Consider the following 27,964-nt stretch of genomic DNA (forward strand, 5'->3'; position numbering starts at 1 on the left):
CGCGCACCATCGTCTTCACCAGCTTGCCGATATAAGACGTGAGGGAGGTGGGGCGAAAATTCTCCACATCAATAGGTTTGCCGGCTCTCGGGATGAAGGTCATAAGAGCCGACTTACAGTCGAAATGGACAGGAGTCTCTACTTCCCAAATGCTATTGATGTATTTCAGAGCGGCGTAGGCTGCGTAGGGCAGGTTGGCCAAAAGCTTAATCGTAAACCTTGTCACGCCCGGGTGCGGTGCCGTGTTTCATCTCGCTTAAGGCTGCCCAGAGCCCGTCGATCTGGAGCAGGGTGTCCAGCTCCATGTTCTCTTTGCCTCCACACGAGAACGCGGCCGGCCGGGGTCCTTGGTGGTGCACAGGTATCGGTCCCTGAGCGCGTGGGCGAGCTGGGTTGTCGTTCTTGTAAAGCTGTGCAAGGCCCTATATAAGTGGCATTGGGTTTCCGTGCGTGTTTGTGTTGGATCGAAGAGCGCCGTACAGGGTCCACGTGTTGTGGCCAGGCATCTGGCGCAGCCTTGTTGCACCGATCCACAGAATTAGTACCGGCTTGTTGGGCAGAATATTCCGCAGCCTGCATTTTGTTTTCGAGGATGCGTTTCCTGAGGAGTCTGTTATGTTTCTCTTTCTTGCATAGTTTGGTGAGGATGCGGCGGGCCTCCCAAAGGTGTAGGAGGTGGTTGTCCAACTCCATTTGTGTTTCTGTGAGCAGCCTCTGTTTTTCGTGTTGTATGGGTGTAGAGGTGAGAAATTTGGCCTAGGTGACGTATCCCGACTGGAGGGGGTCTACGATAGGTAGAGAAGTGCGGAAAGTCATCAAGTCCATGGACACGGGCTTCTGTTAATGGCATTTCACGGGCCCATGTAAATGTGTACTGACGCGTGCAGAGTCGATCACACTCGCCTATAGTGCTCGACCGGTGTGCTGGGGCGCAAATGAAGTTATGGAAATAAATCTTATCGCAGCTGCTTTGCTGTGGGGTAAGGCGATAGTGCCTGTGGTACACACGTCTACTAGGCTTCTGTCCAGCTCAATTATTATCAGTGAAAGACAATGCGTTCTTTAGAATTTCGTATTATTTCCACCAGACGGCACCCCTCGAGCGCTCTAGACAAGTGTGATCGACTCTGTAAATGAGTATACGAACCCGTGTTGCACCTGGTGTGAACAGCAGTTTAGCCAAGGCTACCTGAAAACTGCCATACCATACAGTACAAAACTTGTAGACCGGAGAGAACTTTTACAAGCTGCCTAAAGTGCTCAAGCAAGCTAGACCACAGACTAAAATCACAAATTCAAAACAAGTATACAAATAACTGAAGTTTTATTCGGTCAGAAAGAATAGCACTGCGCTGTGTGCTCTTCCAGTACCGGCATACGATGCATGGTGGTGGGATGGAAAGGATCAATCCAGCATTCCCACGATGAGTTCGTCTTCCTCTCCCTCGGCGCCAGCAGAGGCCACGGCAGAAGAGGCGACGAGAAGTAAGGGCGGCCCACTGTCCATTAGGTCTGCCGGTGGTTCATCGCTGAATAGCTCGACAGGCACCGTAAGCGGAGCCTTCTCTGGGAGTAGGTTGCGCAGTGCCTGCCTTGCTTCCAAGTGCCTCTCCACTTCCTCCTCCGTCATGTGGCCGTATAGGCGGCTCACAGACAACGCGTCGACCACTTCTGGCGGAGACTTGGAGGTCCGGGCTCTTTTTTCTTTCTTTTCGACCGTAGGTTTGAGGGACGAACTGGAGGGCATTTTAGCTGTTGACTTGGCTGCCAAAGTAGGCAGAACACCAGGAGCAGTGGAAACGGTGCGGGCCGGCAGCGGCGCAATCTCAGTCTTTATGGGTATGGAAAAAGACGGACCAGCACCGGACAGAGTTGCAGCCGGTACGCTGGCCACGGGCAGATGATTCACGTTGCTACTTTCGACGGGAGTGAGCGGTGGTGGCGGCGGTTCAACACGAAGCTCCCAGTCATTGTCACTCGATATAGCAGCGTCTGAGTCACTCGATGACGAGTCGATCGATTCGTACTGAAGGATCTGGTCCAGGAGAAAGCTTTTGTCCCGTGTCACTATGAGACGCTCTCGTTGCGCCTTTTGAAGTTCTTCCTGGAGGCATTCATTTTCGTAGAGCAGGAACTTCAGCTTGCGTTTCAGGCTGCGATACTTCTGTTGGTATGACACGACAGGAACGGACGCTTCATCTGAGTTAGCCATTTTTATGGAATACAGGTCGTCAGCACTGATCTCAAATATGTCTACTAGCACGCCTCAGATAACGTCGGCGCTGCCCCGAAAACTCTTCCACTTCAGCGAGTTTGAAAACTGGAGCCAATAACAACCGCGTTCTACTCAGTCAAGCATTTCAATAAACTGCCACGAGTTGTGGGAACGTGTCGCCATCTGCGGTGCAGAGATTCAAGTAAATGCGAACAGCTTGCGGTTAGGGACAGTAGGTGGCATTATGAACGTATTCAGTGTAAGTCCCCTGTGCGGTGAAACTACCGACGCTCTCCTCCACTCTCACGTTTTCCTCCTCGATTACCGTCGCCCTCTGGTTGTGCGCGCTCCATACAGCTTGCTTCGAAGGAAAGCGCTCGCTCGAATGCCTCATGTGTTCAACTTCGCTGGCACACGTTAGCGCGCCTGTGCGATTTTAAGGCGAAAGCCTTTAATGCCTCATTGTTGTCGACCGAAGGTTGTTAGCAGAGGTGAGGCGCTTTTCGGTTGGTCGAAATGGTTATGACGTCAGAGCGCGCAAATTCAAACTAATGATGTCACCTACGGATGCCTGGCGCCACCTTTTGGAGTAGACGACAACTAATAAAAAATAGTTGTCGTCGTCTATGAAAGGGGGCGCAAGGCGTCTGTGGGTCACCAGATTACATACCCCATACATTCTCGCAGTCAATGCCAAATAGTACGCCAAGAACGACTTTCTTCGCCTTTCAGCTCTTTAGGGAGCCAAAGTTCCGCCGGAACCACTAGTAAGTGATGCGGCTTGCTTGACGCTGCCACGAACCACATTTACCACTTTCTCGTTTGAGCAATGAAAGCTCTAAATGTGAGCGCATGCGACATGAACAATCAAGGCGTACTCCGTCCTCCTCAATACGGCAGTTTATATTATCATAAGATTTACGTTATTTTTATATATTCTTCAATACTCTTCGCACGCTGACGCTCCAGTGAATGTAGATTAGACCTAGCCCTGCATTTCTGCGAAAATGCTGTAGTTTATGACCCTATTCTTTTGCAATCGAGCGAGGTGTATATTGTGGTAATTATGTAAAGATGTCGTTTCACCAGTGAAGTTTCACAAGCACGATAGTGACTGCGAAAATATTGGGACATTTCCTTTAATGCGTGTCATGCATTTCTTTAGCAAGTTTCAGACCGAAAACATTCAGCTTGGTTCCTCTAAGTGAGGCAAACGCTCGGCTTTACTGCGTGGTCAATGCTAATTTCACGGCTGCTTTAAATCGAGAATTTTGTTTTCTAGATCTGTTGTTTAATTTATCGACTGGTGCAGAAGAGCGCCTGGCCAAGGGTTTGGCTTAAGATTTTGGGTGACTGCTGGAGCCAACGGCAAACTTGATGAAGTGGTAGAAATATTACATTCTTTCGATGACTCATCTACGCTAATCCCTCGAATGCGTTGAAGGACTGTTTTAGATGCTCGCGCTGAATCAGTTCAGCATTGTAAAGCGCGATCAGAAATGATGTTGTTATTAATTGACTGAGGGAGCCTGAAGGAAACGATTCGTGCTATCTTTTAATCTAAGGAGTTAAAGAATCTCTTGTTATTTTGGGAACATCATTCAGTGCAGTATATTATAACAATTTCGCCAGCGACAAATCGAAGCTCTACTCGCTCCTTACGTGGCGTTCGGTCTGGGAATCGCGGTAGAGTTGCGCAAAGTCGCGGCGGTCGAAAAAATTCCTTAATCGCTCTAAAGATTAATATCCCCTATCATCGCTAGACAGACGGTTGTATAACGCCGTTAAAGCTACCCCACTAGAGCTTTGGGGCTTACTGGAGAGATCTAGACTGTCGTATACGTTGCGAAGATGAACATGTTTTCTATCTTGAGCCGCGTGAGAAGCACGTGTATTTGCTATAAAAAAAACAACAAAGTTCTAAGATGCAAAAATTTTTCGCGGAAACTCACACTGACATCCACGAGTTACAGTGGCTATCATAGGCGCAATTCACAAGCGACCAATCGGTTATAAAACACACACAGCAATGCCAAGAAATGGAAAGAACAGCCTGCGAAACAGCGCACAATAAGAAGCGAATTAAGCTTTCTGATAATCTCGCAAGGAGTTTTAAGTATGCACACTAGATTACGTACCACGAAATACATAGTACATCGCCGAGGACGGTGCTCTTTTCGGGACAATGTTGTGGATCTAGGTTTTGCTACGGCGAGTGTCATTTTTACCTCGAGCAATCGCGAACAGCGCGGAGCCATTATCAGCCCGGCTTGTGCATTGAAATTAACCTCAACCGCGCATTATGCGGCACTAAAAGCAGTTATCGAATTGTCAGCGCGTACCTCAACGGATCTCGACCAGCAGCGGAGGCCGACGGCCCACACATTGAGCCAACGAAGAACGAAAACACCAAGAAAACGATCCACTCGCGCGCTTTTCCTGGGCGACGGCTGGAGCGGCCAGTCGTCGTTCAGAAAAGCGCTGAGCAAAGAGACGGCGAGAGCTTGTGGTGCGGCGACAAAGTTCACAGAAATGCGCTCCTTTCAAAATCAAGGGGCTCTAGTTCGGTTTCAGTTCGGGATTGTGTAGTTCTACGTTCCAAAGCGACTACTCCTGCTGTGAGGGACGCGCTAGTCGATTGCTTCGCTAATTTAGGTGACCTGGGGCTCTTTAACGTGCACTGACATCGCACACGTGTTGTGGATTTGAATTAGGAGGACCCGCAGACGAAACCTTTGAAAATGTCAACTGGTCCGAACGCGGAGCCTGGTGATAACACGACGGTTTCGCCCCTGCGGGCAGCTGCGAGGGTGCAACTTTTCGCGATCTCTTCGAGGTTCACACGTGCAGGCAGCGGTGACCGAACCTGTGTGCGTCATGTTTTGTGGTGGTGTCAAGAATTGCGATGTCATGGAACCCGTACCGCCCGAGCGCCGGCGATGCACGCATCTGTGTGCTGTTGTGGTCAACGAATGGGGCGCCAACGGAGACGCAGACCTCCATTACGGTCCAGCAAATCGGTCAGAGTTTTTTCGGTCAGAGTTTTTTTTTTTCACTACAAACTTCCACCCTTGCCTCACGGCGTGGTTGAGGTGTCCACCGATATGTGAGACTGCTACTGCGCCTTTCCTTTTCTCTAAAATCAACATCACAACGGAGAAGCACAACGGCCAATTCAGTGAGGAGTATCGCTGCAACCCGTTTTAGATCTCTTCGGGCGGCGGATGGACTGTTCTGAGAGGCCTCCTAAAGAATCCAAGCAATTTTTCCAACGGGCAAGACCGCGCCGAACGGACGATGGTGTTCCGTGGGCACCCTGACAACGCTGTAGCACGCTGTCGCGTCCCACTCTTACAGGCGAACCTGAAGCGTCCTCCAATTTTAAGGCGGAAGCCTTTAATGCCTCATCGTTGTAAGCAGGAGTTGTCGAGCGAAATGTCACGCTTTTCAATTGGTCGAAATGGTCGTGACGTCACAGTGCGCGAATTTCTAACGGGGTCAATTGTACTGTGGCTAGTAACCATGCAACCAATTACAGGATTGATATAGTGATGCTCCAAGTAAAAGGGACTGAGGTTAGTTAATTTAATTAATTAACCGATTAGCCTAAATCACCTTTCTATTCCGTCCAGAGAAATAAATAAAACCGAGTAGAAAATTGGTGGAGTTTGGGAATCGAACCAGGGTCTCCGAAGTGCGAGACGAGCGCGCTAACCGCTCCGCCATGCCAGGTCGACGGTTTGGAATGAACAAAGGCGCGTCTTGTGAATACGGTGTCATCGTTCACTCCTATCTTCCTCCCTTCCTTTACGCGAGGTTGAGGTGTCCACCGATTTATGCGAGACAGATACATTTCCTTTCCTCAAAAACCAATTTACCGACATGCAAGGCGTAGAGCTGAACGTGCGATGGCGTCTGTGGACTCCTGGCAGCGTTGCAAGACGCTGTCGCGTTCCACTGTTAGAGGCAAATCTTAACATCTTAAAAACATATCACTTACACAAGCAGCAACACCGCGCTTAAGGCTTCCGCCTCACCGCTCTTTAGGTCAAGAAAGTGCCCTTTTGAATTTTTTCAAGTGCCATTTAGACACATAGCACTTCCTGTTCGAACGAAAACTCGCGCTTCACCTGTACAGGCGGCCCTTCGAACACTGCACGGAACGCATTGCTAGTCACGGTGCCTTATCAACACTAGTGAGACAGCGTCGTCTGCATCAGCATTTTTTCAATGGCTGGGCGACAAGCATCGTCACCGGCGTAAACTTTTCCATCGTCACCGGCGTAAACTTTTCAATTGATACTGCAAGCGCTTTGCGGCTAGTGTCGTTATCACCACCCCTGTTTGAATAAAAAATTGGCTGTGGCTTAGCTAAGGTTAAGCTTGGATATGCGTAGCGAAAAGTGCCATAGTCTCTCACACACATCACAAACATGGCCGAACGGGTTGTTCACAAAGTCCGACGTAAACACTCTGGACGCACTCGCGCTTTCACTCAGTCTTAACACGTGTACAGTGTAGCAGTGAGTCTTTGAATCTTCTCCCATGTTTTCCTCCTTCTGCTGCTCCGATCAGGAACCCGATTTTAATCCGGTCTATACATTCAAAGATATTACAACATATTATCAAAATTGTCATCGCCTTTACCCTAGCCCATGTAAAGGCCTGAAGAAGGCGGATGAGCGGCTCCTTCTCCGCCTTCTCACCAATACTTTGCTGTGCCCGGCAGCGCTAAAACATTTTGACCCCTCCTTTAGCGGCAGCTGCCCACACTGTAGTGCAGTGTCTTCTGACACCTATCACATGGTGTGGGCCTGCCCGTCCAACCCCGCTATTCCCCCCATCCCCAACCCAACCCGGGAGGACTGGGAGGCGACCCTGCTCGGCTGCCACGACTTACAGGCCCAACAAGCCTTAGTCGGGCGCGCCCGGGCGGCGGCAACCGCCACTGGGGTCCCATACTAGGGACCTCCACCTAGTGGTTCTAAGGATCGGTCCCTTACGGGCTGATCCAAACATACCTCCAGTTCATTCCAAATAAATGTTTTCACCACCACCACCTCCTCCTTCTCACTTTTTTGACTACCAGTGGCCACGGCGGTGGCCATAGCGCGTTGTTCGGCTTCTTGGCGACGTCTTTTCGCGAGGCTGCGGCGTTTCAGATGGATGTTTCGCCTTGGCTCTATCTTTCCTCCGTTGTTCGGCGGCAAGCTCCCAAGAGACTACCTCTGGATCGGAAGAAATCAGTTTCTCCGCTCTTCTGCGTCGTTTAGCAGCAGCCGCACTTCCTTAACCCGCCGCGGTGGCTCAGTGGTAAGGCGCCCGTCTACCGAGCCGGAGTACCCGGGTTCGAACCCGACCGCGGCGGCCGTGTTTCGATGGAGGAGAACAGCAAGAGGCGCCGGTGTGCTGTGCGATGTCAGTGCACGTTAAAGATCCCCATGTAGTCGAAATTATTCCCGAGACCCCCACTACGGCACCTCTTTATCTCTTTCTTTTTTCACTCCTACCTCCTCCCTTCCCTTTCGGCGCGGTTCAGGTGTCCGCCGAGATATGTGACAGATACTGCGCCATTTCCTTTCCTCAAAAACCAATATACTGCACTCTCCTTGACTTTCGTGTCGAACGCACCCGCCAGTTGTTGTTGTGACTGAGAGAAGGATGAAAAGGAAATTGCACGGGCCTGCTACTGGCTCGAGCCAAGCCACCACCGCTGCCACGTGCAGATAGAGGAGAGTTAAGAGATCACAGGAAGGAGAGAAAGGAAAGGAAAGACGCGCGTCGCAGCAACAACTGCGTCCGCCGGAGCGGACGCTGCTCAAAAAACAGATAAGCGGCCGAAGCCGCGCTCGCCGAAGCGAGAACAGATACACTCCTCCCGCCTCCCGCCAGTGTTGTTGTTGTTGTTGTGACTGAGAGAAGGATGAAGAGAAAATTGCACGGGCCTGCTACTGGCCCCAAGCCACCACCGCTGCCACGTGCAGACAGAGGAGAGTTAAAAGATCAGAGGAAAGAGAAAAAGGAAAGAAAAGACGCGCGTCGCAGCAACAACTGCGTCCGCCGGAGCGGACGCTGCTCAAAAAGAAGCGGCCGAAGCCGCGCTCGCCGAAGCGAGAACTCCGTCAAGCGCATTATATACACGCGGCGCACCCTCCTCGCGCATGCGCAGTAGCGCGCGGCGCATCTGTCGTAAACACGCGCACCGGCTAAGGCATGGAGGAAGGAAACCATAGGAGAGGCCCTCGCTACAGTGAACTAGATTCTAGTTCACTGTACCCTCGCTATCCGAGCCGCGTTACAAAAAACGTGCAGGAAGTCACGTGGTTTCGCAAGGCCTACTGGGATTCCTTGGCCGGCGGCGCAGCCAATAGCAGCGTTGGGCGCAGCGGCGTCGTCTGCTTCACGCATCACCCATGTCGGCAGAGCCGGTCGAGTAGAGTTGGAAATTCGCATTTTTATTGAATCGTTGTGGTCCGCGGGAGGCAGAAAGTTCCAGAGGCCTGTAGTCGGTGCCGGTCTTCATTGCTGTGCGCTTAGTTCATTCAGGATGCCGTCTTGACGAAAGCGGTTGTTTTGGAAGCCCGCGACAGCTTTCTCTGAAAAGGCTTGGCGCTGCAGCTTCGCTATTCTTTTTCGGCTTCGCGTTTTGTGCGGTTGCGTCCCTCAACGCTGCTAGTCCTGTTCCAAGGAGAAATTGACAGTGCCGACGGCTCATAAAGCGATAGACGACGGTGACACGCTGGTTTATATGGTTACAGCAGCGAGGGAAGAAAAAGCCATTTGGGAGTCGGCGCTTGTTTTGTGTATGTATACGTGTTCTGCGTGTTCCTTCATTTTTGTGTATTTTTCCCGCGTTGTTTTAACCACGAATAAATACAAACTCGTCCAGACCGTGTCCTTGTAGGTATACCCGTTGCGTCTACATTGCCCTATGCATGACGGTCACAATTGTTGGCGACCGATATGCGTGGGCCGCGCTGTGCTCACCGAAGCGTGCAGTGCCAAGAAAGCCGCGCCGCATCCAATGGTATCCGTCAGCAAAGCGATACGCGAAGCAGTCTGAAGCATACCATATCTGTTTACTGTACGCTGTGCGAGCGATATGTCAACTGCGTACAAGTTTTCTCCGATATGGACCCTGTGGATCGACCGATCCGCGCGGCTGTCTCGATCGAGTGCTGTTGTGCGAGCGTAAGGACACATAGCCGGGTTTAGGATGCGCAGTGTTAGGTTTAAAACATTTGCGCTTAAGGGTGGTGAAGTGTAAGGCCATGCCATTGTAAGGTTGAGTGTACAGCCTTTGTCTAAAGTTTGGAGCCCAGGGGGGTTTTCTTTTTAGCCACACTCTGTCGTTCTTAATGGATATCTAGCGCTCCAAATTTGCTGGACATAAGAAGATTTCTACTACTGCCTCCTGTAATAGGTAGGACATACATGAATGCTCCTGGAGTCCCATTATAAAGTTTGGAAGTGAACCCCGTGGGCTCTAAACTTTTTACAAAGACTGTACCTCGCAACTTACCGTTTACCGAGATGCCGAGTCGACCTGCGAACACCTCGCCGAGTAGCAGTTTCTTGCATTCAGCTGATTAAACGCATTAGTGAAGTCCAAATTTTGTAGTTGATTTGAAAATCAGATTATGAGCCTTAAAAAGGTTTGATACAGCATAACACTTATTACCAAACATAGCTTGCTACGTGAAGCAATCAAAATCTTTTAACAAAAGTGATAACACTCGTGTATGGAAGGAGAAAACACATAAAAAGGATTCAACAAATATACTAGAAAGAAGAAGAAATGCTCAACTGAATTACATCACTTTGCAACCATGAACTATTCGATCAGAGAGAGTAAAAACATATAGGAAGGCAGTAAATGAGGGCTTTGAGACAGAAAAATATTTGTGGACCATTCTTGCCCAATTGTGTGAAAGCTTTCATTTCTCGGTAGTTGTTTCTGCATCGCAATGTTGATAAAATTTAAGCAATGTAAATGCAAAGTAATTGGAGCACTGTGTGGAAGTGACTTGAAAAATTGGTAACAGTTGTCCCAGCTGGTGGAAAAAGTGAATCATTTCCCTCCCTTCTGCTTATTCCTTTCTGTAATATATGCAAAGAAAGAGAGTACCCTGCTGACACTATTTCTATTGTTGCATTGTTGTATTAGACTCTTATATGCCTAGCCTGGAACAGTATAAAAATAGCATAGTTTTCTGTTCTGTTTGTTGTGTGCTATGTGGTACTTGTGTGCACATGCTGTTTTATACTTGTCAAAACCACGAGCCAACCAACATAGTCTGCACATAAGACGGGCATTTGAGCTGTGCACAACTAAGGCATGATGGCAGCTAAAGAATGATTAATATAGTGTACAAATTGCGGCTGGTAGAATGATAAGGTTTTCCTCTGTATGCATATACCAAGTGCATGTGGAAAAGTGTTTTCATCATTTAAGAACATGAATTTGTTGCAGGTTGCAAAACTTATATTTTTATTTATTTACATATACTGCAGGCCAATGTTTTGGCCCAAGCAGGATAGGCATACAAATGTCGCATACAACAAGAAGAACATATACAATGCGGGGAAGAACCCATGGGAAACAACACATTTCTTAAAAGAACAACTGTGTGATAAAACTAACATTGGGTAATAAATGGCAACAACACACCTCATGTATGATATGAATGCAAAATGCCTCACAAATAACTCTTCTGGAAGGAAAACAGGATATGTTAAGTATGCAAAATATGGCTTTCTAGTCCTTTCACAAAATCTTTGCTCTTAAAAATGTTGGGTGGTAAAGAATCCTCTTATATGCTAGAACTTATATGCTAGTGCTTACTCTGTTGCTGCGTGCAGTGGGATGATCACCCCCGTTTGACACTACTAGTTTGAAAGGCCAAAATCACCTTCAGATGTGTTGAATAACTAGAACTAAAATTGTAAGTATGGTACACTAATTACTCTCGATTATTCCGGCTTCTATAGTATGAAAAACATGCACTCCATACTTTTACAAAATACGATACTTCAGTCACCCTGTACCCTGAAGGACAGTAGTGCAGGCACGCTAAAGAAAGCTCTGGGAGACTGCTAACTGCAGCCTTTATTCTTGAACATCAGTGACCAATAGTACATGTCCATCTGTGAAGCTACAGCATATAGATTCATGAACAAGAACTAGCATTTGCACTCTGGTCATGTACTGCTGATGTTACTTAACTGACCTCTTTTTGAAAATGTGCGTATCGTTCATTTACCACAAAAGACAAAAATCTGATTTTAGGAAGCAGGTAATTTCTGGTTGATTCAGTAGCAATCAAGCTAAATCAAAGCCCTGATTACTCCTGAAAAAACTGACAGTGACTGCCATCAAGCATGAGCCTAAGTCGGTGGTGTACATGACGCATTCACATTACAAAGCTATTCTTTTCAATACTCAGTATGACAGGTTATAATGTGCGGCCGTTTGAATAGAATTTTATTTTGACAAAGTCAGACATTTACAGTATTTACTCGTGTAATTTGCGCCCGCACTTAGATTATGCACCCCAAAAAGTTCAAACATTTAACCGGATTAAAAAAAAAAATACTCGCACATTTTGCGCACTATGCTGAGCCAGGCCACCAGCGTGTATACGCGGGTGCGAACTCTGCACCGTTTACCCGGCTTGCTCGCGCTGGCGGTCGCTATCCCGGACGAACAGCTGCGCGAGCCCCAAAACCAAAACTCTACCGTACCGTTTGCTATACGGTTTGCCGCTAGTCAGCCGGGCTACACGCAAGGGCCCCGTTTTATTGCCCGCTATCTCCTCCCACTGCTGACTTCGCGATTGAATCTTTGCGCGTTTATTGATTTGAGCTAAGCACGTGCCGTCATGCCACCCCGCGGGGAGCTACATAGCGTGGGCGGGGCGGACGAGTCAACCTTTTTGTTTGCTAGCGAGGGGTGCCAACCCTTTTTTTAGGACGTGTTCGGATGGCTCGCTTGCGCGTAAATTGCGCACCCTCTTTTTGGAGCCCCAATTAAAGAAAAAACGAGCGCAAATTACGCGAGCAAATACGTAACGGTGCTCTATAGGCCTTATGGAACTTGTTTATGATCTCCTTTGTAAACGAACTATAGTTTTAAGGAATCACAGTGCTCTCTTAGTTATAAAACAGTGACACTTCCCAGGCGCTATGGCCGAGATAACAAAAAAAATGCACCGCCATACAGATTACTGCTAGGCGCAAACATTTGCACACTACAAGTAATAATATCAAATGGAAATGATGCCCCAAAGAAACTGTGGTGTGCTCGATGCTATAGATGACAAGTATCTTTTTATTTTCTTCTAATGAGGGAGTGCGTAAGCTAATAAATAAATAATCATGTACAGTAAGCAGAATTTCATCAGAACCTTATATAAACCGCAGCCAGTTTAGCAGTAATGACACAATTACTTTTTATCAGTGCGGGAATACTGTAGCCGCGCTACTCGATCATAGCGTCTAGCTAAAGCTATTTATTCGCAAATCATTCTATTTCTTGCATGAACACCTACAACGTCATATTGAAAGCATATATGCAGTCAAGCTATAAACCTTCTCAATAAGAGCATTTCTTTCCAATCTCTTGAGAATGTATCGAGGTGGTTCCTCACCTGAAGGGGGACGACATCCGCACGTATACGAACTACGAGCGGCGACATCCGATCGAAGTGCTCGGGCAGAAAATGTTTTGAGCATACGCAGGTTCATTTTGCTGGTTCCCAGTCGCTTTGGCCTGGTCTAACGGCCTCAGTCCACTGCCTCCTTCGCTCTGGATCTTTCGGAAACCAGTTTGAAAACAATTATTCACTGCACTCGGACAAAGAGCCACCAATAAGGCCGGGGCGGTACGAATACCACGTTCACGCCGTGTCGTGCGTTATGTTCTGCGAGCATGCATTTTACTCATTACGCAGTCAATTAAATACGAAAACAAAATGTAGTATACTTACGTGTGGAAAGTGACGCCCGGTTCTTGTCCTGGCGTGCGCGACCAACATCCAGGAACGCAGCAGCTGGGCATCGCAGCGTCTTTGTTGTCAATGGGAGCAGAAGTCTCACTTTCCGCCGTGTCTGACAGCTGCCGACAGCCTGGCGCGGCGCGAAATCGTCTGCTCGCGCCGCTCGCGTTGATCTTCGCGGCGCTCGCATGCCATTGGCTGAGAAAACGGCCAAGTGTCATGGCGGAGCCCTCGCTTCCGGCTTCAAAAAATGTGACGTAGCAGCCTCTCCTCTTTTCCTTCTTTCCTCCATGGGCTAAGGTCAGGCGGCGGCGGCCGTGGCGAGGAGGCGACGAACATGCGCAGTAGAGGGTGGCGCATCTGTGGATCAGGCGGCGCCGTCGGTGAAGGCTGCGGCGAGGAGGCGACGCGACTGCGCCTCTCGTGACGTCACTTGGTTTTCGCACATGCGCAGAACTGGCGGCTCCCGCACACGCGAAACTCGGCTCTGGCCCGCGTAATGTAGCTTTTCACTACAAAAGAAGAACGTCAACCCCTCAAGTCCACCAGATGTCACATAGGGGCGACCGTAGTAACAAAACTCTTTACTTCCGCTGATTTGCGCCCGCAAAGAACTGAATGAATCGGTGGCAGCGTAGCAGCAAGCGTGCTCTGTCGTCGAACCGAATCCCCGCCGCTCTCGGCCATGCTCATTTAAAGCTGATAGCGAACTGCCGTGATAAAGCGTGCAAAGCTATAAGAATATCCTTGAACAATGTAGAATGAACTCCGCCTGGATGCGATCAGTTGAGATAAATCTGTTCGCGCCTTGCATCAAAAAAAGCAGCAATTAAGTGCTGCGCCCGCCCTTTGAGAAAGATTCGCGGCAATACCATCTCTCGACCCTGGGAGCAGTGACCTAAACGCCAAAGTGAATTATCTGCCACAGCGAGTTGGACAGTTTTGAAGTTTAGTCTTTAGCTTCCTAAAAGCGTGTAAATCGTATTTATTTATTTGTGTATAGGTGTAAAGGACAATAGACGTGGTAGGTACGGCAATACGGACATCTCAATCAAGTGTTGATGAAAAAGCAGCTAGAACAGCCTGGTACATGAGTAAAGGGGTTGAGGGTAATTTCTCAACTTTGCATGTAGTACTTGTTTCTTTCCTTTTTTGCATATCCTTGATGCCCATTGTGCACATTCCAGCGGTGTTGTGCTGGCATCTATCTGAGGAGTTTAGGGAGTCTGTGTAAACTAGACTCCATTTTCATCAAGTAAACAATGCTGGGAGTAATTCAAAGCCCCCAACCTTTACAACACTGCCCTTTAGGCAGTATCTACACTTCTTATCAACTCTATTGTATTCACGTAGATATTTCCCTTTCTGTATTCGAGGTCTACAGGCTTTTTAGAAGGAAGCCTACTGAAAGTATATGGCAATAAATGCATAAATTGTCTACGCACTGTCTATAAGATTTTTATTGCCTCTATACTATTCTCTTGGATTTCTATATAAATCGGCTATAGTCGATACGGACAAAATTCTATGGACAGTCCATAAATTGTCTAAAGAAATATTTGTAAGGGAAGGACGGAAAAGGCCTGCTGTGAAGTACTCTTGTAGGCAAAAAAAAGTTGGCTGCGGCTGACAAAGGACAGGCTTAATAGGAGAGACATGGCAGAGGCCTTTATCCTGCAGTGGCTGTAATCAGGCTGACGATGATTGCAACGACATCACAACTAAAATCCACCGTTTTTTTGCGCTCTCAGTAGTTGGGTTGATAAGAATTCTATTTACACACATGTGCATTTTCTTATCGAATCTATTACTTTCATGCTGCTTTATTTCAAGCTGATTGGGTTTTAACTCTACCATTCCGAAGTTCGCTCTGATTTTGAAAGTTAGTTATACATGGTCTGTTCTGAAAGTAGTAGGACTGATTTTTTTAAACAAAAGTTATTCAAGGGAATAGTACAAACGATTACAATTTTTCAAGGTAGCACCCTTCCGCACCTACACGCTGCTGCCAATGAGTTTTACAGTTTTCGTACGCCTCCAGGAACGCCTGGAGTGGAATGTTGTTTAGCTCCCTCATCACGGCCTGTTGAACCACCTCTACCGATCCGTGATGCTTCCCCTCCAGCGTCGATTTTATTCTCGGGAATAGAAAAAAGTCTGGCAGGGCCAAGTCGAGGCTGTAGGGGGGCTGAGGCAGCGTTGCCGCCTTCTGCTGGACAAAAAACCAACTTCACGCACGCTTTCCTCATGGAAAAGTTTTCTGTCACGATCCCAAACACTTGGGTTTGAGGAATGCTCAAGTCATCAGCAATCATTCTGATACTCATTCTACGATCACTGTTAAGTAAATGTTTCCCTCGCTACACATTTTCGTTGGTCTTGCTGTCGAAGGGCGTCTGAAGCGGTCGTCTTCCTCCACTCTTTCCTTACCTTCTCGGAAAAGCTTGTGCCACTCAAAGACACCTGATCTACCCATGGAAGCGTCACCGTAGACTTCGTTAATCATGTTGTGAGTCTCTTTGCCCGTTTTACCAAGATTTACTCAAAATTTGATCGCGTATCGCTGATCCAGTAAACGCTCGACGATTCTGCGTGACGAGACGTTTCGACAGGGGTTCACAATACAAGCGACCTCCTCTCTTCAACGGCCGAGAGCCGACTGCCGATTTTCCCCTGCATTCCCAATATCCCCCTTCAACGATCCAGCATGAGCAGGCCACCTCTCGTCTGCCGGTTCACCCAGGAAAAAACCAGTCCTACTACTTTCAGAACAGACCATGTAATTTCAGTCGACATGATCGAAAACGCAGTGCTGGCACTTATCTGTATGTTACGCCAAGGTCGCTGAAATTATGGGCAGTACTAATATCAGTGACACAACAAAATCTCCCGGGCCCTCTTTCACTTAGTTAACGTAGAGCTTACTATTATGGTCATATAATCCGGAAAAACTGAATATTCTTGTTTCTTCAAAAACGTTCAGTGCGTGCTATTGGCGCCATTCAAACAACCCAGAATTGTATGCACTGCTTTAGGACTTACAACGGTATTTAATTATTACCTCTCTTTTCAGATAAATGTGCTCCTTTAAATCGTGCGGCATTATATTGCCATGTTGTAGTGACGGCAGTTCAGCGTCAGGAAGTCAGCTACAAGACTTGCAAATGAAGCTCTTTATTTGGGCTCACTTGCGCACGCAAAAGAACTTAACAGCACGGCAGCGGCACAACCAACAAAAGTGATCGTCAGACGTCGAACTTCAAACGCCCGCCGCTAGCTGCATCGCTCAATTTAAAACCAGCAAGGAAACTTCGAGATAACAGGTCAAAATCAACTACAGCAACCTGGAAAAACGTAGATGCAGTTCTTCATGGCTGTGATCAATCGGGATTAGTCGCGTCGTTACTGGCGTCACGAACAAAAATGGTAACGCCCCGTTCCTCCGGCCTTGAGCGCGAACGAACAGTGCACTACAATGAGATGTGGCTATATTGCCGAGAGTTCATTATTCTCAAATACAACCTCGAATTTGCTCCCGATAAACAAAAGCAAGATATAATTTTTAGCGTTGATCAGGCGAGAACTGAAGACATTAGACAATATGCGGTCACATATCCAAGGCAATAGTTTATTAAGCAGCTATCTCTATTTACTATAGGGTGCAGTTTCAACTAAACGTTTAAAGGCATGCAGCTTCTCGAGGAATTACGTCAAGCGAATTTCGTATTTTTTCTACCATAACACTTAACCTTCTTGGGGCTTGACACACGTAAATTGTTGACAGTTTCCATTTTTGTTAAGGTTAATTATTTGATATTTCTGGAGTATAACCAAGCATAAACTGAAAATTCCTGCAACACTTACTTTTGTATGTATGCCTTCTGTGATGTGTGTAATAATATCTACACATTCTATATTTAGTTCTCAGCGAGATGTTAGTGGTCTGCTATCTTGGGAGGGATGACAACCTCGTTCTCGAAACTTCCTTTATTCCTCACAGCGAAAACGAATATTTTATTTTGTCCCAGACAAAGATTGCTACACTCTAATTCCAGTAGAACTGCTAGCCCTTACATCCGCCAAAAAAAACTATATTTTCATCACTATAATTGTTGCTAGCGGAGAGATTGCTGGTGGTAGAGAGAGTCGCTTTAATGACGGTAGCACGCATGTGCGGTGCACCAGTCTGTACGCAAGAAAAGTCACATGCAAAAACCTCCACCGACAAGCAGCGACGTCCCTGTAATATAGGAGCTAGCTGAAGGTACGCAAAGAAACAGGATAGCTTCGGCGATTTCCTGCGGCTTGGCAGCCCTCTTCTGCGGCGTCTGGGACATAAACAAGGCCCTGCGGTCTTCGCAGAAATCGGCTGTCATTGGAGTCTCTGTCCATCCGGCTCGCACGGAGTTACATCGGATGCCGTGCGCCGCCATCTCTTTGGCCGCTGACTTTGTGAGGGCCTCAACACCGGCCTTGGAAGAAGAGTACACGCTATAGCCAACGCTGCAGTGCTTGAGCGAGGTGCTGGACACGTTTACGATGGCACCGCCTCCCTCGGGCAGTTTTTTGCCAGATCGGAGCATTTCCCTGCAGGCTGCACGCGTTACCGCGAAGGCACCCTGGAATGGAACAGCAAAAAAACACCTCTGAACAGCAATTTCACATACTGCCCTGGACAAGTGTGTCAAACAAAAACAGCACATTTCGTAAACGCGCTTTCATAAATCCATGCTAAACGTCGCGCATTCTGATGCGTGTCGCGCCATAAATGGCATTACAAATGGAACCTTGTTCGGCCACGGCTAGAGAAACTGAGCCATTTGTTTTTTTTTTTTTTCCAAACCAAACCAAACTTTATTTTATTTTACAAATGTGCATACAGTCTTTAGGATGAGCCACAGGCCAAAAGCTAAAGAAAATAGCTTGAAAATGCCTGTGGCTCATCTAAGAGCCATTACAAAATAATAAAATAAACACATGCATACAACGATGGCAGATCGGAAACGAGCACACTGTAGAAAGAATTTATAATATTTACGATTGAACTGATGGGTACACAGAGATGTAGTTTGAAACTAGAAAAAAAACAATTAAAACTGAACAAATCCATTTGAAAGTTATACACTGCTGGGTTGATTACAAAGGGGAAAAGGACACCGATACATACACAAACTACAATATATGAAAAGAAGTTGTGGAATATTATTTACAAAGTACACTTTTAAATCATGTGGTCGGAGGTTATACATGCTCACCTGGTTAGATTCGTAGCTGTTTAGAACATTAGGTATAAGGAAGTTAAGTGCTTGTTTACCATAGTTAGTTCTAGCTCGTGGAAGTGTCCATTTTGCACTTGATCGGGTTTGAACATACTTTTCTATGGGCTTTAACAATGCGATATTAAGCAAAAAATTACATATTGATGGTGAAGAAAATTTGAGATAATATAATAGGCGGTACTCAAGAAAAACATTGACACGAATTACTTCATACTTAGTAAACAATTCAGCCGTATGGGCAGTAAAACTGGCACCTGCGATAATCCTGATAGCTTTCTTTTGGAGAATTAGAATTTTCTGTAGATTTGTTTTGGATGTGGTAGCCCAAACTATGTGGCAATAGTTAATGTGTGATTGGAATAGGGCATGATAACTCATTCGTTTTATACAGGGAGGAAATTCAGTGCGGTACCAAGCAAGAAAACCAACGGAAGGAGCTAATTTCTTGCGAAGATGTGTTGCGTGTGCGGTCCAGCTCATACAGGCGTCAAAAATTACACCGAGTGATTTGAAGGTGTCCACGATTTCTATTTTATGATTCCCAAGTTGAAGATCATCGTTTAAGTTAATTTTGACGTTTTTAGGCCTGAAGAAAACAGCTTTAGATTTATTGGTATTAATAGACAACCCATTTTGAACGGACCACGCATGCAAAGTTTTAAGAACAGCATTACCGCGATTTAATAACTGATCTGTTGAGGAGCCCGTTAAGAAAATACTGGTGTCATCTGCGTACAGAATGAATTTAACGTTACTGTCAATGTTTACGAGATCATTTATGTATACGTTAAAGAGAAAAGGACCTAAAAGGCTGCCCTGAGGCACTCCACAGTTTATAGTCTGAAGAGTGGATCCATGTCCATCACAGAAAACAGCCTGTTTTCGATCAGTGAGGTATGACCGTAGAAGATGGAGACACATTCCTCGAACACCATACATTTCTAGTTTAGCAAGCAAAATAGTGTGGTTAAGAAAGTCAAAAGCCTTACTGAAATCAACAAAGATACCGAGAGTTAGACATTTACGTTCAAAATTTTGCAAGATAAATTCTTTTTGTGAGAGGAGAGCAGATTCGGTAGAGCGTCCTTTTCGAAACCCGAACTGTGAATCTGTTAGCAAGCTGTGTTTAGTAAAAAAAGCTATCCATTCTTTTTAGAATAATCTTCTCATATACCTTCGAAAAAACCGGAAGTACGGAAATCGGGCGGTAGTTGGTTAATACGGCTTTATTACCTCCTTTAAAGATAACTGTTACTTTGGCATTTTTCATTTCATTAGGGAAAATAGAGCATGAAAGGGACTGATTAAAAATTAAAGCTAGATACGGGGCTATTAGGTCTGCGACAAACTTCAGCGGTTTTATTTGCAGCCCATCATAATCCACACAGCGTGTTGATTTCAGATTCATTAATACTGAGAACACTTCTTCCGAATCCGTTTGATAAAAGACTAGTGATTCATTAGGCATATTGCTAATTGTACTAGTGGCAGGTTTTACATCTCCGGTTGGCTTAAAGGCAGTAAAAAAACAGTTAAATTTCTCTGCAAGGGAGGCCCCGGATAAAAGCTCATTTTCGACAAATAGTTCACCTAGTGTTTTGTTATGATTTTGTGGACAAAAGCTTCATTCAAAACTTTCCATAGCTGTCGGGGATTGTGCTTGTTATTACTAACTAAGCGCTGCTGGTAAGCTTGCTTAGCGCTCCTTAGCTCACTTGTTAGATTATTACGATATTTTTTGAATGAAACTAAATCAGCAGGATCCTTAGTGAGCATAAAATGCTTGAAAAGCTTACTTTTGCGGTTCATCATTTTCATGTGAAAGGGGGTTACCCATGGTTTTCGGATCTTAGATTTTTTAGTTTTTGTCTTCCATGGAAAGCAGCGTGTGTAGTGTACTTTTAATTTATTAAGAAAGTGCTTATAGCAATCGTCCGGCTGAGAGTAATTGAAAATCGAGCTCCAGTCTTCAGAAAGTATTGACAGCCTAAAACGGTTAAGGGATTCTTCATTAATGCACTGGTAAGTAAAGACGTTATGTTCACAATTGACAGCAGGTGTTTGGGCAACAACAGAAGCAAATACAGCGCAGTGATCACTAATATCCGAAACTATAGTTCCAGCACAATTGACATGCGAAGCGATGTCAACAATCAAAAGATCAAGTGTACTCGAAGAAGTAGCTGTAAATCTGGTAGGTGTGGTTATTAAATTCAAAAATCCATTGGACCAGACAGCTTCTAAAAAGGCACTGCTGTTACGACTATTATCTTCAATGTTAAGATTAAAGTCGCCACCAATAAGCGTAGATTTTTCCCGAGCAAAAGTCAAGAAAGGCATCAAAAAACTCAATAAAGGTATCAGTGCAACCTGACGGGGGCCTATATACCACTGAGACAATACTGTCAGCAATTTTGACTGTAAGTATCTCAAAATCATCCTTCATAACAGAAAACTCGGGTAGCAGGTCTGCTTTAAGACCGCTTTTGACGTAAATGGCTACACCGCCACCACGCGTGCTTCGGTTCAAATAGAAAAGAGAATAATCAGGAAGGTTTATGAAATCAATTTCATGCACCGCCCACGTTTCTGTGAACAACAGCACATCAAAACTATGTTGAAGGTGTAAAGCTGAAAAGCTGTTTTCTATTGCTAAGCTGCTCTTAACTTCGTGCGGTAGGAGAAGCTCGTGGTACTGCATAGTGTGTAAAAAGCTTAAGACAGCTGAGCGAGGTCCGCTTCAGATCGGACAACGACGACTGAATCACCTTGCTTCTTTCTGATAAGGATCCTGCCGTTTGCGTGCCAAACAAACGCATAACCATGCTCCTTAGCCCAGTTCTTTGCGACAAAGAGAAGATTACGAGCGTGCTTTGTCAGGTTTTCCAGGATGTACTGGTCACTATTCTCGTCACTCAAGGCACGTTTCTTGGCAAACCATTTATCCCTTAATTCCTGACGGGCAAAACGAACGATGACACCAGGTATTTTGTCGCGTTTCGACGGCAGCCTGTGGATTGCTGTGACGTCGTGCGTGACGAGGGGTTCCAGACTCAGTGTTGTACCAATTTCATTTACTTTGTCGAGAAGAATTTCGTTATCCGTTCGAGAAATGCCATGAAACTCCAGGTTCAACCTTCGGCTTCGCCATTCAAGGTCATTCAGTTCAGCTTTTAGTTCTGCTACTTCATTTGAATCACATTTGTTTTCCAAGGTGCTTACCCTATCTTTCAACTGCTTCGTTTCTTTTTCTTGAGCATCAAGACGTGTAGCAAAGTTGTCGAACTCCGCTGAGAGCAACTCAATAGAATTCTCAATCGAATCAACTTTGCCTGGTAGGCAAAGGAGAGAGTTCAGTTTGCCATTTATGTCTAGAAGTACTGCATGTATGTCTGTTTCCAGCGAGACAGGAGACTCAGCACAGTTTTCTTTTGACCCACCTGGCCTGCATGAGCTGCACTTCCAATTTTTCTTGAGTGACTCTCTTTTGTTTTTGGTTTTAAGTGCTCCCTCAACAACCCCGGAGCACTCCCCCACATGGAATAAGAATGCGCATTCAGTGCAAGCCAAGCGAGCAGAATCCCCAAGAAACACACCCCTGCAAGCACAGCAACGCGACATTGCAAGATACGTCAAACAGCAGCCACTGAACGCAAAACACTTCACATTGGCAGCAGCGGCGGAAAGTTGATACGAAAAAGGTGAATTTGAAAACTAACCTGCAAAAGTTCAAGAACGAAGAATCAAACAGCGTCCCTCAGACGAGCCGCCGCCGCTGCCAAATGAAGTGTTCCGCCCACGCCGGGAATCAAGCAGATCTTGTCACAAGGAGTCGCCGCTGTTGACGAACGGTATCTGTCGATGATGCTGGCCCTCGAAAAGCGATGTAATCACTGCATTGCGCCCGTCTTGAGCTTGAAAAATGCAGATTGCTGTATGGCCAAGGACCAAGTAGAAAGGCAGCACTTTGGTGATGCACTCCTTGGGTCCACTGCAAAAGTTCAAGAACGAAGAATCAAACAGCGTCCCTCAGACGAGCCGCCGCCGCTGCCAAATGAAGTGTTCCGCCCACGCCGGGAATCAAGCAGATCTTGTCACAAGGAGTCGCCGCTGTTGACGAACGGTATCTGTCGATAATGCTGGCCCTCGAAAAGCGATGTAATCACTGCATTGCGCCCGTCTTGAGCTTGAAAAATGCAGATTGCTGTATGGCCAAGGACCAAGTAGAAAGGCAGCACTTTGGTGATGCACTCCTTGGGTCCACTGCAAAAGTTCAAGAACGAAGAATCAAACAGCGTCCCTCAGACGAGCCGCCGCCGCTGCCAAATGAAGTGTTCCGCCCACGCCGGGAATCAAGCAGATCTTGTCACAAGGAGTCGCCGCTGTTGACGAACGGTATCTGTCGATGATGCTGGCCCTCGAAAAGCGATGTAATCACTGCATTGCGCCCGTCTTGAGCTTGAAAAATGCAGATTGCTGTATGGCCAAGGACCAAGTAGAAAGGCAGCACTTTGGTGATGCACTCCTTGGGTCCACTGCAAAAGTTCAAGCTTCAAAAGTTCAAAAGTTCAGCATAACCTATGCCTAATGCTTTTCATGCTGCGTGCATGCATTGACATTTACAGATATGTCCACACCACTTGTAATAAGGGCTGTTTTAAGATGTTTCCCCGCTATGTATAAAGGTGCACTGAATATCACACCGGTAAGGAATGTTGCCGGGCTAGTTGTTTCTGAGCGTTAATTTGTGCAACAAGACACCACACCGAAAGACACAAAAGGACAGAACACGCGAATACTTGTCAATTTGTCTTATTTGTGTCAATGTAGCGCCTTGTTGCACAAGTTAAGATCATAGCGCCGCTCGAGCAACAAGTGGCAGCGGTATACGCGAAAGGTGGTACTTATTTTGCTTTCTAGGTGTAGCAGGTAACAATGAGAAGGAACACAATCTCTGAATGCACCGCCAGGAAACCGTTAAACGTAGTGAAAAGAAGATAAATGGAGGAATGGCCAAGTGCACGTGCACTGTTTAGGGCTTGCTTAAGTTGGAGAAAGAGGCATTCCACAGGACTTCAATATCGCTACACACACATAACTGGAGCTTACAGACACCGCTGAAGCATGAATAAGGGAAATTATTCTTTACGAAACCCTTTAGGATCACGGAGCCTTCTTGGTTAACCATGTCCTCAACTGCCTCAGCTCAGAAGCTGTCTAAGTCTCAGGAGCTGTTTTAGCTGCCGCAGCTGCCTCAGCTGCCACAGCTGCCGCTTTGTGAAACAAGGCGTATGTAGCGCGCGGGCAATTCTACCAGAGGAACTCTGTCTGACAGCGTGTGGACTGCAATCGTACCGCGGTTCCGGGCACAAGCGGGTTGAAGCGACCCTCTCACGATACGTCATTGTCGATGGCAAAGGCATTGTCGATGGGGTTAATGAACCTTTGGTGATTCGTACGCATGCAGATGACTGCATTATCATCTACAATGACGTCCGGTCAGAAGATGATCAGATAATGCCAAACACTTCCCTTAACAACGTTCTCCCATAGAATAACTGAGGGGTATATTCCATTATATTCCATTTATTTTCTATCAAAGATGGGGGAGGCAAGGCAAAAAGCTCCGATGGCAACTTGACAATGTAATGAAACTAAACTACGAGTTTCAAAAAAACTAATCCATTACCTTTTTTAATGACCGAATTGGAATATACGTGGATTTTTGGGGGGCCCGCATACTGCAACCAACATAAAAGCACTTCAGAAAATCGAAATGAAAGCAGTGCGCATCACTTTTTTTTGCTGTACATTGGGACTATTTCTGTCTCAGCCCTAATGCATTCGGATTTTACCCTGCCCCTTCAGTCCCGCCGCTAATTTCTTCGTTTAAATAGTTCATATATGTTAGTTAACCACGAACTTAAATTAAATTCTTCACCTTACCGAATATTATAAAGAACCAGAAAAAGCTGACAATCCCATCCCCTTTCTCTTGCCGCGTACTTAGCTGAGAACAGTTTATTCCACCACCATTTTTTCCGCATACTCGTGATTGGAACAGTTTGCAGCTTATTGTGTAGAATTTCTTGGCGTTATGAGTGTCCTTGTATAGTTCTATGTGTTGTGTTACCAGTGATTACCTGCTGCACGTATTTTGTTTTGCATTTTAACATTGTAAGGTTTTATTTGTATCTCACTCCTGCTTGGGCTTCACGCACTGCAGTAATAAATAAATAAATAAATATGCATTTACAGTGAGCAGAAATTATATGCACTCTCCGGTCTCACATTTGTCTATACTTATTTATGTCGTCTTCACTGATGGCGTGGTTCAAATGCGCGCCGAATGAGTAAGTTGCCGGGCTTTTACGTTTTCGTAGCCTACACCTCTGAGAAAAGCGCGAATAGAAATAAACTTCTAAGTGAAGCTAACGACATTGTGCACTGCAGTTATGGTGTCGTGGAATCTGCTAAGTTACGCTCGCGCGCAACTTCAGGCTAATTCCAAATAGAAGGCTTTTTATTCTTTAAACAACTCATGGGTATAGATGCACGACTAGACGGGACGACTTATTTCAGACAGTTTATTTTTAGCTTTTATTAATGCGCCGTGTGTGAATAAAATTCGATGTTTTTTTTTCCCGAAACATTAGAGTAATGATCGTTTAGACAAAACATGATCGAGGAATACAGGACTCTCTTTTAAGAGTGTGTTCTGTGTTAAAACCTGGCACGCCGTCACCAAATTTCGGGTTATGTTTTTCTTTCTTGAAAGGACCATGAAATGATCTTTACTGGCGTTAGGCAAAAAGCACAAATGGCTATTGCCTCACACGTCAAAAAACCGCAGAAACGTTTAAACTAGCGTCATGAACACCGAATGTATCGATGGTTAAAAATGACGTCCCTCCCCTCTCGTCTGAACAGTACACAGCGACTTGCCACTAAACAATAAAGAAAACAGGTCAGGACTGCACCCCGCCCGCCCCAGAAGGATCACCCAGATTCTGTACTTACGTCAGCGGGCTAGGGGCGGCTGAGAACGCGCGGTGAGGTGTCACCCTATGACTGTCAAAACAATTTCAGGGTCAATTTAAACAGATGTTCCAAAGGAAAACTCACATTCGAATCACTTCTAAGCCGGGCTAGGCTTTAAGATGTGGAAGTCATCCTGATATCCCATCGTACCGCCGTGCTTGAAGCGATACCTCTCAAAGCAGAAATCCTTGCTAAAGACACCATTCAGAAGCCTGACCATATCACTGGCGTCAGTTTGCACAAGCACTCTAAAAGTTCTATCCAAGTCCTACCCGGAATCTTACCGAGCATATATTACAGGCAAGCACCTTAAAGGCCCATACATTTCACGTATGCACTGCGAGAAATCTCTCCACCGTAAGGAGCTGCACCTAGGTTCAGCGAAATGACATCGTTTCTACTCCGATCTGCTGATCGAAATGGCTTCACTTTGCCAACAGGTCTTTGTCACGTTATTCAACAGAGGTAATGCATAAATCAACTTTCTGGCACTGGTTTCATGCCCTGGTCAAGCACCAATTTGTCCTCAATCTTGGACCACTATTCATTTTTAAATGAGAAATTGAATTTTCGCACAGTTTTCTTCGCAGCATTGTGAATACGCTCTCATCAGTGTAGAACCGGAAAATTCCCTTCTTAGAGGTCACAGTTTTCACAGCACATTTCTCAGCGCCCGGGTCACTTGTCGATAAAGTGATGTCTAAGTCAGTGCCTGTACTCTGTCACTTTGAATGTTATTTTTTGATAACAAGCAGTGGCTTTGCGCTCGGTTTTTGTCCTAATTCCGTTGGTGGTGTGTCGTAGAATATCACCTGTTTTCACAGCCACCAGGACGCATGTCAGAAACGAAAATATATGTTGCACTACGACCCAATTTGGCCACAAACATACACTGCAATAATCTCAATAGCAGCTAAGAGTATATGAGCTTCATGCCACAGCTTCCAGCATCGAGAACACTGTAAGACGCAATAGATTCCGCGTCCTACTGGTGTACAGGCCGTGACCACTAACAGTTTTGTGGAATCTTCCACTCTTTATTGTCAGCGGTGTGCATGAAGAAGGCGATATTCATATTAGAAATTGCGTTGTAAAAATTTCTGCGTTAATTGTGACTTCAAAGTGGCAATGTTTTCTTCAAGCAGAAACATAGTCCTGCCCTTTCTGTAATGGTACTTGTACTTTTCATGCCAAAGCAACACTGTCAGCTGCAAAGGAGGGCCTCGTGTACTTTCTGAGCAACAATTTTGATAGCGTTTCATTCTTTAAGGGTAACTACAAAACCTGAGAGCACGGAGGTTTATGCGTTTCACCCTTTATGACGTGATCAGTCATCATTGCTTGCCACGGGATGAGATGGACAGCCTCTTCTCTGAAATCTCACCCTTAGGTCAACCCTGATTACTTCATCGAACTGGTCATCAGTGCAATCAACGATATGTGAGAAGCCCCCGATTCCGGCGGAGTTGACCACGATACTAAGCGGCTGCGGGAACATGGCGCGAATGTTGCTGAACAGCTCTTCCACTGACGCCGTATCACCAACGTCAACACGCATGCCACAGTGTTTCGCGTCGCCTGCAAAGAGGTAACAAATGGCATCATTACCGATACAACCAAGTTTGTATACAGTTTTTCAGGTCCTCCCGACGCTAAACAGCCCGATGCGCTGATACTGCGCCGATTGAGCTAAAGTTTTATGACAACAAACGCGTTTGCAAAAGAATTTCTGCAGCTCACGAAGTCGAATAGATTTGACGGGTAAGCTCATGGGCAATTAAGATCGATAATCTTCAACGCTGTACAACACGCACACGGAGGTGTCTCAAGAAGTTTTTTTTCAAATTGCTTTCATTGAAGTATATAATAGGCCATACAGCAGCCTTTAAGCATTGCTTCAATGGGCTTATTTTGAGAAAAAGCAGGGCAGATCTAAGGGTTCAGCCCCCACCGACAAGTTGTGTATCGGGGGCTCAACATCGATGGAGTACCCCTGGGAGTTAATGACCAAAAAAGATCGAACATTACGAGGCCTCTTCCGCACCTCCTGGTCCACATCACCACGACGATTTAACTCGCCCTGATGTCATCCGGACGCTGATTTTGGGTGCTATTGCTCGCCCATTCCACGTTGAGCAAAATTAAACCATTAACCCCTTAAGATGTGCTTGCTTTCAGCTCAGGGTTGCAAACCCTCCGTCGGCGCAACGAAAACACCCTGACTACACGACAACTGTGGATCGGCCAGCACCGCTACCGACAGAGAGCTCAGCAGCATGGCTCACCTTCGACGAAGCAGCCTCAATAGGAAGATACAAATTGCTACCAACACAAAGAAGCCGCAACCTGACAGTGCGATGAACAAAAAGCAAGGCGACAATCACTGCCGACTGACAAGCATCATTACACGGTGACAGCGGAATCGCGCTCAC

At 46.2% G+C, this 27,964-nt stretch overlaps 2 protein-coding genes across 2 annotated transcripts; both read right to left on the reverse strand.

Moving 5' to 3' along the window:
• Window positions 1-1,307: 1,307 nt before the first annotated feature.
• Window positions 1,308-2,212, reverse strand: LOC149333995 (uncharacterized). The gene has a single exon (XM_089556162.1). The coding sequence runs from the start codon at window positions 2,210-2,212 to the stop codon at window positions 1,406-1,408; it is 807 nt and encodes a 268-aa protein (XP_089412288.1). The 3' UTR covers window positions 1,308-1,405.
• A 15,073-nt stretch (window positions 2,213-17,285) lies between these two features.
• LOC149333996 ((3R)-3-hydroxyacyl-CoA dehydrogenase-like) lies at window positions 17,286-27,105 on the reverse strand. The gene is made up of 2 exons (XM_089556163.1): window positions 26,917-27,105; window positions 17,286-17,831 (listed from the first exon to the last, which is right to left on the reverse strand). The coding sequence occupies exons 1-2, from the start codon at window positions 27,088-27,090 to the stop codon at window positions 17,415-17,417; spliced, it is 591 nt and encodes a 196-aa protein (XP_089412289.1). The 5' UTR covers window positions 27,091-27,105; the 3' UTR covers window positions 17,286-17,414.
• Window positions 27,106-27,964: the final 859 nt, after the last annotated feature.

The sequence above is a fragment of the Amblyomma mixtum genome, chromosome 8 (assembly GCF_055824585.1).
Source record: "Amblyomma mixtum isolate Tamu chromosome 8, ASM5582458v1, whole genome shotgun sequence".
NCBI lineage: Eukaryota > Metazoa > Arthropoda > Arachnida > Ixodida > Ixodidae > Amblyomma > Amblyomma mixtum.

Coding starts and splice junctions, on each gene's coding strand:
- LOC149333996 (XM_089556163.1), bottom strand. CDS start 27,090: ATGCGTGTTGACGTTGGTGATACGGCGTCAGTGGAAGAGCTGTTCAGC. Junction 17,832..26,916: donor TAATCAGGGTTGACCTAAGG/GTGAGATTTCAG, acceptor GTTCCATTCCAG/GGTGCCTTCGCGGTAACGCG.
- LOC149333995 (XM_089556162.1), bottom strand. CDS start 2,212: ATGGCTAACTCAGATGAAGCGTCCGTTCCTGTCGTGTCATACCAACAG.